Source organism: Cervus canadensis, chromosome 32 (genome assembly GCF_019320065.1).
Source record: "Cervus canadensis isolate Bull #8, Minnesota chromosome 32, ASM1932006v1, whole genome shotgun sequence".
Classification (NCBI taxonomy): Eukaryota; Metazoa; Chordata; class Mammalia; order Artiodactyla; family Cervidae; genus Cervus; species Cervus canadensis.
In genome coordinates, this window is record NC_057417.1 from 16,576,431 (window position 1) to 16,589,632 (window position 13,202).

The 13,202-nt window shown below is 44.2% G+C and overlaps 1 protein-coding gene across 6 annotated transcripts in view; it reads right to left on the minus strand.

The window, feature by feature from the left end:
* ARHGAP17 (Rho GTPase activating protein 17) overlaps positions 1 to 13,202 on the minus strand; it is a 94,937-nt gene that overhangs the window by 25,547 nt on the left and 56,188 nt on the right. For all 6 annotated transcript variants that reach the window (XR_006266945.1, XM_043454751.1, XM_043454755.1 and 3 more), the window contains 6 exons: positions 10,601 to 10,669; positions 10,360 to 10,441; positions 5,579 to 5,706; positions 4,702 to 4,813; positions 4,064 to 4,145; positions 1,497 to 1,577 (listed from right to left, as the gene is read on the minus strand). Coding sequence is in view for 5 of the 6 variants with exons in the window: in XM_043454751.1 (XP_043310686.1) it covers positions 1,497 to 1,577; positions 4,064 to 4,145; positions 4,702 to 4,813; positions 5,579 to 5,706; positions 10,360 to 10,441; positions 10,601 to 10,669 (554 nt within the window). In the remaining variant the exon portion in view is untranslated. The remainder of the gene's footprint in view (positions 1 to 1,496; positions 1,578 to 4,063; positions 4,146 to 4,701; positions 4,814 to 5,578; positions 5,707 to 10,359; positions 10,442 to 10,600; positions 10,670 to 13,202) is intronic.

Below are 13,202 nucleotides of genomic sequence, written 5' to 3' on the forward strand. Positions count from 1 at the left end.
GTACAGGTTTATTGCTTAAAAGAAACTATATGTGAGAATGCTTTAGGCTCTAATTATGAAAATATCCAATTTATCATATACTCTCAGGTACAAGAATAGCACTATAAAAGCAAAAAATTAAGAATAACCCAACTATCTACCAAGAGGGGGCTGATTAAATAAATCACAGCATATACATACGGTAGACTACTATGTAGCCATAAAAATTTATTACATACTGATATGGACAAACTTCCAGGATGTGTATTATAGCAAAGAAGGCAAGGAGGAGAATGATGTACATAATATACATTGCCATTTGGTTTAAAAAAAAAAAGTGAAAGGTGTGACAGAAATGTTTGTGGATTTGTGTGCAGACATATATATGTGTACATATATTTGATTTTACATCTATTAACTCTTGCTGAGAGGATATACAAGAAACTGAAAACACAGCTTGTTTCTCAGGAGAGAAAGTAGATGGCTAAGAGACAAGAAGAGGAAAGAGATTTTTCCACTGTACATCTTTGAATTTTGAACCATGGAAATGTCCTCCCTAGTCAAAAAACAATTAGTGAAAATTATAATGAGTAAGTTAAATGAAATAAAAGCTCAAATCCCAAAGTACCAAGAACTGTAATTTAGTTTCCACCATAAGACACTGAACAAAGAGTGCCTGCAATTACAAGCTGGGTGTGTTAAATAAATCAAATAAGGGATTATAAATTTAACACATTCATAAGGCAAGGTTGATAGCTAAGATATTAAAATATTTAGATTTTAAAATATTAGCTAAATATTAGAATATTTAGCTTTAGAGCTTAGTGATAGGATCTGAGACTGAAATTAAAGGTTAGGTGACATACCAGAAATTTCACTAGTGAAGTATTTGTCGTTTCAGATCATATCTTCTTACAAACTTTTCTTTGGTTTTAAATGACTTTATTACCTTGGGCTACCTTTTTTACCCTTCTCTCTGTGCTTCTTCAAAGTTACATTTTAAGTCAAAGAGAAAACTGAAGTTAAACACTAGAAATTTATTCCATGGCAAATTTTCCTACAAACACAGCCATTCCACAAACTAATACATAATCTCCATTTCTTGAAGTTTTATTTAGCAGGATGATTTGTACTCCGCTTAAAATAAATTATGTAGCATATGTGAAAGACACTACAGAAAGGACAACTATTGTTGAATTTTTGCCTTTTAGATATTGGACAATTTGGACTCCAAATCCAACATACTGTCAGTCAAACTTTTCATAAGAACTTTTTCCCAACAGTTGCAGTGATGAAATGGTCAGGAGACGTACCTACCGATGGCAGGCATGATACCCGTGCTCAGGTGCATCACAGTAACATACGTCAAGCCCCACTCCCAGCAACCCTGAGCTACCCTCCAGAGCATGGTTTTGATGTGCCAAACATGCTTGAAACCAATGACCTCTCTGCTTCGGATTAAACCTTTCTTCACTGCAGCTTGGTGGCTTAATTTGCAGAATGCCAATCATACATACCTAAAGTTAACAAAATTTTGTGGTGGCAACTTCTGACACGTTCTCCATAAATCCTGAAGTTTTTTGTCTTGATCCTGTACACTGAGGAAAAAAAATTATTTATAACCATTTATTAATACTCATCTCAGGAATACCTGTGTTCATCTGCTATATTAGCAGCGATGCGCCCACTGACAGAAAAAGCACAGTTGGAAAACAGCACAGCAATTTCTAGTGGTTAGGATTCGGCACTTTTCACCACTGTGGCCCAGCTTCAATCCCTGGTCAGGGAACTGAGATCCTGCAGGCCGTGTGGCACAGCCAAGATTAAAAAAAAAAAATTAAAGGGGCTTCCCTGGTGGTCCAGTGGTTAAGACTCTAAGCTTCCAATGCATGGGGTCGGGGTGAGGGGGTGGGTGGCGCAAGTTCAATTCTTGGTTGGGGAACTAGGATCCAACATGCTAGGTGGTATAGCCAAAAAATAAAAAATTAAATTAAAAAAAACTTTAATTAGAAAGCACAGATTTTGGAAAGAAAACAAATGTGGAGTCAAACACTAACTAACATACGCTGAGCAGTTAGTCAACCTCATTAAGACTCAATCTCCTGAAGTGCCAAACTAGGGATAAGAATGCTAATTCTGCCAAGTGACTGTGAGCTTTCAGAGACAGAACAATGAGAAACCACCTAGATCAATGCTTGGCACACAGGAGGCATTCTGAAAATTCTATCTAGACAATGTGTACATTCACGTATAGCATCGGGGCTCAGGTCTCTTGTCCCAAGGGTGGCCCAGCAGCAGACGAGCGGGCCAAGCTCCTAGCACCCCAATCCCCAGGGCTCTCCCTGCGTTCAGTACTGCCCGAAGGCTTCGGGCCAAGAAGCCCTTTCTGTTTTGAAGCAATTACAGGAATTCTGCTGCTGCAGAGTTTCAATGCCCGAGCTTTCACAGACCCAGAAAGGGTCAGCTCAGAGCCCGCAGGGCAAGAGTCAACTCTGCCCGCCAGCAGGAGAGGGCGTTAGAAGTTGTTCACACAATACACCTTCGGACTTAAAACCTCCTCCACAGCTGAACCAGCCTGGAGAGCTGTGCGCAGGGGTTAAACACAGTGACACTCCAGAGGCCAGTGGATGTGTCACTGGGAGGGGATGACATTTCTCAAGTATACAGTCAACACGCCAGTAGACAGATTCCTTCTTTTACCGCTTATTTCCTCACAGGGACGAGTCGGGGAGAAAAGTCAAGGTCTAGGAGGAGGGAAGTAGCCCACCCAACACGGGACTCCGGACCCCTGACCTGATACTGCTCCGTGGGCTCCTCTGGCCCCACAAATGTGGGTGCTCAGAGCAGGCGTGCCCGTGCTGGTGCCAAGGACACCTGGACCAAGAGTCACTCTTACTTTAAAATCCTCACTGTCTACCAGGCAGAAAGCCTTGCTCCACAGCTGCAGAGAAAAGCTCAGGGACTCCTCTGGTGGTCCAGTGGTTAATAATTTGCATTCCAATGCAGGGGATACAGATTCGATCCCTGGTCAGGGTTAGTAAGACCCACATGCTGCAACTAAGACCTGATGCAACCAAAAATAACTAAATATTTAAAGGAAAAAAAGAGTCAACACCTTAAAAAAAAAAAAGCCCAAATGCCTGGTTCAACTGATGACAAATGACTCATCAAAACACATGGCTTATTTCTAAACACGGCTCATTTGATGGGAACAGGTGAGCATTTGAGGATACAGGGAGGGGAGGGGAGGTATATTCCCCTCCCCTTATAGGTGAGGAATTAGGCATTCTGAGAGGAAGCAAGTCAATTGGGAGGGACAAGTTGACCAGGAGGCGGCCAGGGAGAAGCCTCTAGAACTTTTGCAACAAGTTCTGCCTTGCCTAAAACCAACTACTTCTGGACAGACAGAAGCCAGGGTCGCAGGGGAAGAGATAAACACCAGGGACTCAGGCTTCGGGGCAGGGTTCTGGCTATGGATTCCAAGCTTTGTCAGTTAAGTGACACCAATCTTCCACAAGCCTCAGTTTCCTCATCTGAGCAGTGAGGCTAACAACCATTTCTGCCTTTCATGTTATTAATTATTGGCTACAGGAAGTCATGGGCATAAAGATTAGTATAGTACTTAGCACACTGCAAATGCTCAGTATCAACTATTGTTACTGATCTTGTCAACATTCTATTATTACACAGCTGAGTTCCCACACAGCTCAAAATACCTTATTTTACTGTTGTTTTGTGGTCCCCAAGAGTAAGATGATTTACAAACGGGACAGAGTATTACATTGTTTTCTTTAACTTTTAAAATTCGGTGTTCGTTACATATACACTACCGTATGTAAAATATAGACAGCCAGTGGGAATTTGCTATATGAGTCAGGGAGCTCAAACCGGTGCTCTGTGACAATCTAGGGGGGTGGGATGGGGCCGGAGGTGGGAGGGAGGGTCAAGAGGGAGGGGACATGTATACCTATGGCGGATTCATGATGATGCATGGCAGAAGCCAACACAATATCATAAGGCAATTATCCTTCAGTTAAAAGTAAATCAATGAAGAAAAAAACAATTTGGTGTTCTTTACACTTACCTTGCAACTTGTGTCCATTCTTCATACAGATTAAAAGTCATCAAAGGTTCAGGCAGCTCCCGTAAATAGGACTTCAAAGCACCTGAAATTAGTGACACCCTCTTTTGAGTGTGACAAGGGGCAAGGCTGGGACTCTCAGGATATATTATTTTGCAAATTCAAATGACCTCAATTATAACCATTCACAATACATAGAACAAACCATGAATTGGCAAGAGTGGTTAGAGAATAAAATATTCATAAGACAATTTCTGTCCCATGTAAAATATATTGAGAGATCAACAGAAAGTAAAATTAGCTTCAAAGTAATTTTAACAGACATCATTTCTCTACACAGATGGGAGATTTGGGGGTAAAAAAGGGGAAGAGAGTACAAGCACACCTCCAAACATTTGGATTATAAGCTGGTTTCACTTTTACTTGATGATCAGGAAAATAAAGCAAACCCCCAAAACAGGAACAGAAAAGGTATGTATGTGTAAGTGAAAGCACACACACCTTTGAGTTTTGTCATTTCAGTTTTGTCCTTAAATCTATTAAGGAGACCATTTCAGTTTTATCCGTTACTTAAACTTAATATTGAATGTTCAACTGATGCTCTGTCACCACCTTGAGGCGCCTTCTTCCCTGGAGCTCACCTGCTACAGCGTGGGGGTCGGAGTAGAACTCATCCAGGTGAGAAGTAGAACAGTCTAGAGCAGCTTTCAGTTTCTTTAACTTGGAGGCCCCAGCCCCGATTCGGAAAAGGCCCTAAAGACAACAAAAAGCCAGTATCACCTATAGTATGGCACCTGGAACTCTGCTCAAAGTTACGGATGAGAGGGGAGTTTGGAAGGGAATGGATACATGTATCTGTAAGGCTGAGTCGCTTCACTGTTCATCAGAAAATATCACAACATTGTTAATCAGCTATTTGCTTTTGTTGTTCATTGCTGAGTTGTGTCCAACTCTGTGTGACCCCATGGACTCTAGCCTGCTAGGTTTCTCTGTCCATGGAATTTCCCAGGCAAGGATACTGGAGTGGGTTGTCATCCCCTCCTCCGGGGCATCTTCCTGACCAAGAGATGGAACACTACGTCTCCTGCATTGGCAGGTGGGTTGTTGTTTTTTTTTTTTTTTTTTTACCACTAGCACCACCTGGGGTAAGGATTTCATAAAACAAAGTTTGTAAATATAACCCTCCCCCACCTCACAGAGTACTACACAAATGTAAGAATCTTGCTCTCGGAAACTAAAGCTCACATAAGCTCTGGTTTAGTAGTACATCATGAAATTCGTTTTCACAAATCATGATCACAGTATAAAATGAAATAATCAAATGGGACCAAAAAAAGAAGTGGGGGGCAGAGTGTACTGCAGGTAGGCAAGGTAAATACTGCTCTGTGAAAGCTCTCTTTCATTCCATGTCGACAGAAGGTAACATGGACAGGGTTTCAGTGTGAAATGTTGTCACAGTGAATGCGGTTCAAGAGCCACTGGTCCGGGGAGACCGGCTGGGGTGGCGGGGCCCCTCACCTCCTCCTTCATGCCCGTCTCCAACAGCAGCATCACGCAGGCCTCGATGGGCAGGGCGATCTCGCGGCCGCTCCGCTTCAGGTGTTCTTCCAAAGGCGTCCCAAAGGCGGGCTTCTCCGCCCACTTATCTAGAGCAGCAAACTGTCCAGTGAGACACTCGACCACCTCGCGGGCAACACCAAGTTATTTCCTCCCCCAGACCACCAGAAGGGATTTGTTTTTTTAGCAGCCCGTAGCTGAGGCTTTGGGAAAGGGGGAGACGTGTCCTCTTTGCTCATGTCATTTACTGTTTACTAGAGCACAACGTATGTGCCAGGCTGGGAAGGTGACCTGTGGAACAGAGCCCGACACGCCCATGTGGTGCCTGATATGAGATGCCCAGTGGAAGCTGCAGTGGGGCTTCTGGCCCAACATGCACCCGAGATGGGTGGGCTGCCCTGGGCTAAAACCAACGGTCTACCTGAGCACAGAGTTTTCCCTGAAAAGAAATTGATCTAGCCATGCAAAGCAGCACTGGCCTTCTATCTGGAGGACAAGAAGTCAACTCCTTCCACTGAAAAAGGAAGTAATTTCTTAAAAATGTAAACACCAGCCAAGTATTATCAAACAGGACTGGAGATGGCCACCATAAACTCCTACCCCAGAACCTGCAGCACCTCTTGGTGCCAGACCCCCAAACTGCCCCAGGATTCTGAGTGGAGAGAACGCAGCCCCCCAAGGCAGCTTAGGCTGGAGGCTGTGCCGACAGCAGCAAAGCAACGCTGTGTATTATTTTCCGGTCATGTGCGCTGCTTCATTGCACGAAAGATGTGAGGCGGCTTAGCAGAAAGACGTACAAGAAAGCAGGAAGACAGAAACAGGCGTTTATGACGTGGATGTATGAGGGATAGTAAGAAGTGGGGGTGGGACCCGGGCTGCCTGGGGGCCTATGGAGAGCCGGCACTGATGGAGATGCATGCAGAAGCCAGAGAGAGCAAGCCGGCTGGTGGAAGCTACTCCACTGGGACACGTGGTCAGGAAGGGTTCCTCTCGGCATGTGGACACGTGTCCTTCAGCCCCCTCACTATTCGAATCTTGAATGCCAGGTGGGCAGTGTTACCCCAGTGTGGCTCTGACACCACTCCGCACGTGACGGCAGGAGGGGCCCACTGCAGGACGGAAAGGGAAATCCCACAAACCTGGAGACCTGGGTGCTCCTGGCAAGTCAGAGGTCAAAGGCTGCTTTTCTTTGGTGGAAAGAGCAAGGAGGGTACAAGAAATTGACTCCTTCCGTTGAAAAAGGAAATAATTTCTTAAAAATGTAAACACAAGCCGAGCACTATCATACAGGACTGGAGAGGGCCAATGTAAATTCCTACCCTAGGACCTTAAAGGAAGGGGTGAGGGCCCCAGCCCTGGTCCGTGGAATTCTGAACACAACCAGCACCCAGGGGCCTGGCCCTTCTCAGAAGACAGCGCTCTGGGACAGTCCACTCAAAGGCCAGATCGTACCTCGAACACTTCGTCCCTTTATTTAAAGCAATGATTTTCAACACAGGCAGAAGGGGGCCAGCTGACCTTCCCCTGGGCGGGGGACACACCAGAATCACCCAGGGACTTCTGCAAATGATTCCTGCCATCACCTCCCTGTGCCTGACCCTGCGATACTGAGGGGCAGGCACACTCCAGACCCTGGCCCGAACTTTCAGGTCAACACTGGACAGGGTGTCCCACCCCACCTTGGTGTAACGTTGGCAGAGGATGGGTGTGAGAGCCGTTGGCTTAGAGACCACTCCGGAGTCAGACTTCACCAGTGGGGCTGCCCCTCTAATGATAGACCCCTGAAGTGACGGACCTGCAATGTTGGGTCAGAGGTCACAGAGAACACCCCCCAAGCCCCACTCCCCGGGACAAGAGCAATCAGAGTGTGAAGAGAACACAAGACACACATGTAAACAGACAACAGAAATTAACAAGATGAGACGTGTTTGCTAAGTCACTGCAGAAAAATGGTATAGACAAGGGTCGCAAACATTAACTGTGTGTGGGGGCCGGGTGGGCGCTGTCGGAGCTCGATCCGGTGGGCAGCGTGTGCGTGGTCTTGCCCAAGGTGGCAGCCGTTCCTGGGAGCTGGACCCATGTCACCATGCGGGAAAGCAGATCCAGCATCACCAGGCCCTCTGAACTTCCAAGAGAAGCCAGAGATTAGGACTGTTAAGGTTTTCAAATGATGGCAATTAGTTTAAAAAACAAGCTTTTTTTTTTTTTAAGTGAGAAACGGCTGTTTGCGACTTCTGGTGTAGACCATAAATGCTAGAGCGATTTGGGAGATGCAAGTGTTCACTGTTGACTTCAGTTGTCAGAGAAGGCTTCTCAAGGAGGGGAGCTTGGTGAAAGTCTTAGAAGGTGGATAGGAATTAAGTAGACCAGGAGGACTTGGGCTGAGAAGAGAGCAGGGATCCTGAGTCTGGGAACTGACACTTTAGTCCAAATTCTTGCACCAGGCGATGGGGGCCATGAGTGGGAATGGAGAGGAGACTTCAGAAAGGAAAAAAAAGAGGGCTCCGAGGTTTGAAACCTGGACTGTCTGGGGAAAGGAGGTACCGAGGAGACCAGGTGGAGGAAAAGGCCAGCTGGTGTGGGGGAGCATCAGGTTGCTCCTTGAGCTATGCTGAGTTTAAGGTGACAGCCAGTCATCGCCCGACCCTGAGGCTGTGTGGATGAAGATGCAGGTGGGAGTGGAGGCCTGGAGAGAAAAGGTGGGAAAGACAGGAGGTAGAAGAAGACAGGAGCAAGGACTGGATCTCAGAAAAGGCTCATTTCTGATGTGGAGAAAACATAGCCCCAACAATGGTGGAAAACACAAAATGAGTGGGGGGAAACTGGCAAGGAAGAGCCCATTCAAGCCACGTCACGTGCCAGAATGTGGCAATCCAGGATCCCTGGCCCATCGGGATTTGCAGTGCTTTTTATTTTCCATTTTTGGTTTTAATAGCAAAGTGCTTGGGAGTGGAAATCAGACCACAAAGCACACGGGTGGGAAGCTGGTTAGAAAACTGAGGTGGTCGATAGAAATGAGTCATCTCAAGAGCCTCCCAGAAAAACAAAGGAGAACAGGATGAAAGGCACCATGCTGAGGACAAGCAGGTGCTGAACAAAGGTCAGACGACCGGAGTGGGAGACCAGGGCACTGGGTGGGAGGTTAAGCTTTTTTCCTACCATAAGGATACTCTGAGTGCTTCTAGAAATAGAGAAGAAGGAAGAGGAAGACAGAACTAAGATAAAGAGGCAGACTGGAGGCAGAGGTGGAAGGGGCTGAACTGCAAGGCTTGGGTGAAGGTGACAGCCTCAGAGAGAGAGAAGGAATCTCATTTCTTTTGACGGCTGCTCCTGCCACACGCCGGCTTCCCTTGTCCCTCCTAAAACGCCTGCCTGCCCCTGCCTGTTCCTCATGACTTTCTGACATGCTTCTCCAGGGAAAATAGCCTTGGGTAAAAATAGAACAGGAACTTTCAAAAGGGGGGAGTGGAGTTGCTAAAGAAATTTCTTTTTTGTGTCCTTTAGCCAACCCTTCCAGACTAGGCTTGAAGCCATTCAAAGACTAAGATGGCTAACATCAAAGGCTAAGATGTTTACTATTTTGTCCTGTGTAGAGCACTGTGTATAGGAAGTATCTCGTAACTAAAGGCTCTTGGCGCTCTGACCTTGGCCAGCAAGAGCTGGCCCTTTGCAAGGCTGAGTGTTCGCCGGCTGCTTCGTTCCCCTGCACTGTAACTCAACCCCGTTACCCATGAATTAGGAGATGGGATCAGATGGGAGATGGGCTAAAGGGCCAGGCAAGACGCAGATTTCTAATTCTGAGATCTAACAACTCTCAGGCACAAAGACTATCTGTTGGGATTGCCTGCTATTAATATTTAGGAGAGATGAGTGGTATTCTTGAGGGGCCAGTGTGTGTGCACAGCCACACCCATGCACACACGTGTATGTTTCACAATCACAGACTCGTCACACTCAGCGCCTGGCTTAATCCTCTTTCAGCTCCAGACCAATGCTTTTGTCAGGGGCACTTATGTTCCAAACGCCAGGACCGTACCATAAGGCAAAAAGTATAACACGTCTAAAAGGGACAGCAGTGTCTGATCACTTACTGCTCTCTGCTGGGAGATGCTCTGATAGCAAATCAGAGAGGATTAGAATCAACACAAGACATCAAGGGAAAGTTCGGACTGCTCATAACCCAAGGGTAGGATCAGCAATGTGCCTGAACACAGTGGACAAAGTGAGGGCTGATGAGAACAAGATCTGAACCAGGTGGTCACGTTCTCATGACCCAATCACACTGATTATGTGCCTAACGCTGCGGTATCAGGTACTGGCTTCTAAAATTTCCTTTGGGAAGCCCCCAACTTTTTTCCTAGAATGTATGCTCCTGGAATCTCAGAGCCAGAATAACGCCCTATGGAACAAATAACTGATTTGGGAGAAGGTAATTAGAGGCTAGAAGGTTTTGAGCCTATTTAGAAGACAGGAAAACAGGCGCTCCCCCAAAGGGTGCAGCTTTCTCTTCAACTGAAGGTTTCAGAAGAACTGCGAATGTTCCATTAGTATGTTAATTTGGGCTTGGAAGAAATTAGAGAATGCAGCAAGGGAAGATGAAAGTGTGCTGGGGAACAGTGCCCGCCTAGGCAGAGCAGCTTTGTCCAGAGGAAACGCATGCAAAGGAGCTGGGTGAAGAACAACAGAGGCGGAAGTGGCAGAGGCGAGAAGGAGGCGTCAGGCCAGCACGCAGGTTACGTTACCTTGATGGGCTCGCAACTCGGGAAGGGCCTTTTCTAAGACTGCTAATGCTTTTCTATGGTAATCTGCTTGAGCTTCTAATAACTGAGAACAGACCCACATTCAAAAACAAAAGTAACGTTAGCATTGGATGGACATACACACAATGGCTGAGCAAAACCAAAAATGACATTTTTTGCAAAAAAAGCTAAAATGACTCAATTTTTACAGTGTTTTCATGTCTCACCAGGGCAAAGGGCTTACCGTAACAAAGAATTTGCCGTACTCCCCTTCTTTGGCCATAAAGTTGTACATGTCTGCTGCAAGTTGATCCTGGGTAAGTGGAAGAGGAGATGTGTCATTGCAGAAAAGAGAAGTGAAAGCAAATAGTATCTGAGAATTGATCTCCATGAACTCCTAGAGCAAAACGTGATAGAACAGCCACAGACTAAACGTCCATCAAATGCCTGGTATACTCATACACAGGGATGATGAAAAGAATAAGCAAGCTTATTATGGACTGACTTGGAAAGATCTTCAAGGTTTATTATCAAAATGCCTTGTTAAGACACGAAACACAGAACACTACTTCTGGTATAGTATGTTACTATCAGTGTAAAAGAGGGAGAGGAAAGATTTTTACCACCATGTTTGTATAAAAACACCTCTAGGAAAAAAAGCAACAGGGTTTGCTTAGTAACAGGGGTTACCTGTTGGGAGCAGTGGAAATTAGGAGAAGGACAAGGGCAGAAGAAAGAGTTTATACTGGTTTATACTTTTGATATTTGAACTAATGTACAATGGACTGGTTCAAAATTAGGAAAGGAATTCATCAAGGAATTCATTATATATCATCAACCTATTTATTTAACTTATATGCAGAGTACATCATGTAAAATGCTGGGCTTGATGACTCACAAGCTGGAATCAAAATTGCTGGGAGAAATATCAATAACCTCAGATATGCAGATGATACCACCCTAATGGCAGAAAGTGAAGAGAAACTAAAGAGTCTCTTGATGAGGGCAAAAGAGAGGGAAAAAACTAGCTTAAAACTCGTTATTTAAAAAACTAAGATCACGGCATCTGATCCCATCATTTCATGGCAAACAGATGGGGAAAAAGTGGAAACAGTGACAGATTTTTATTTTCTTGGGCTCCAAAATCACTGCAGATGGTGACTAAAGCCATGAAATTAAAAGAATTCTTGGAAGAAAAGCTATGACAAACCCAGACAGCATATTAAAAAGCAGAGACATTACTTTGCCAACAGAAGTCTGTATAGTCAAAGCTAAAGTTTTTCCAGCAGTCATGTACAGGTGTGAGAGTTGGACTATAAAGAAGACTGAGCACCAAAGAATTGATACTTTTGAACTGTGGTGCTGGAGAAGACTCTTGAGAGTCCCTTGGACATCAAGGAGATCCAACCAGTCCATCCTAAAGGAAATCAACCCTGAATATTCATTGGAAGGACTGATGCTGAAGCTGAAGCTCCAATACTTTGACTACCTGATGCGAAGAGCCAACTCACTGGAGGAAAAGACAGAAGGGGGTGACAGAGGATGAGATGGTTGGATGGCATCATCAACTCAATGGATATGAGTTTGAGCAAGCTCCAGGAGATAAGGAAAGACGGGGAAGCCTGGCATGCTGCAGTCCATGGGGTCACAAAGAGTTGGACACAACTTAGTGACTGAACAACAACAACAAAATGAACTTACACAAAAATTAAATAATTTGTTTAAAACTGATAAATTGGGCAATTGGATATATCCACATTTCAAATTTTCATATACATATGTATTATAATTTCACACACACATATATATATATTTTTAGTGTACTACTTTCTGTTTTGAATAGGGTTTTGGCTCTGGGAAAGTAAAACATTTCTGTGAGAGTTCTCAAACACAGATCTACTTTCATGAGGGTTTGAAGTTTGAGTTGATTATATATGTGGTCTAGGAATCCTTAAAATGAGAAAGTTTAGTTTAAAATTGCCCTGGACTGGTAATACTCTCTGGGAGACTGATTCCTAATTCCAAGAAGGCCCACAGATAAAATCCCTCTTAAAATAAGCTCATACATGATACAAAACTGCAGAACAGTCTACCATAAAGGAGACCATCCCAGAAAATTTAAGAAAACAAAATGAACAAAGACTTAAAATAAATATACATAAATGACTGAAAACATTAAAAAAGAAACAGTAAAAAAGGATAATACACTATAAAAAAAGGCAGACTTGAAGAATTAGAACTTTAAAATGAAAAATATAGTCAGTGGAATTCAAAACTTGATGTTAATTAAACATCAGATCATACATAGCAAAAGAGAGAATCAGTGAAACAGAACTTAGATCTTTGGAAACTACCTAGAAGTTAACATAAAGAGAGGAGGAGACAGAAAATATTTTTGTAAGTTTTCACCGTTTGACGTTCTGACAAGCCATGGTGTGGAAGTTCAGAGAAGAGATCTCAGCCCATAATGCACCAGTTCAGACACCCAGACTGCTAGCCAAATTTATATCCCATAAGGAGCCAGCAGCGGAGAGCTAGGTTAGACCAGATTTGAATGACAATGGCAAAGCTACAACTCTCTGAACAAGAAAAAGCCAGTGTGGGACTTTTATCAGAAGCTTTTGTGTGGTTACCATCTTTTTAAATGCAAAGGCTATGGCATGACTTCAGTATTAATTCTTAACCACTATATTATTTTTGACAAGTCGTTTTACTGCAAATTGTCCAAGGTTTCTTATCTTGGAAAAAAGTGAATTATAGCACAGCCTGAATAAACCAAAATATCCAGTCCTAATGCTGCCTAGAAATGAACAGACCAGTTTTGGAAAATGGTGAATATAATAATA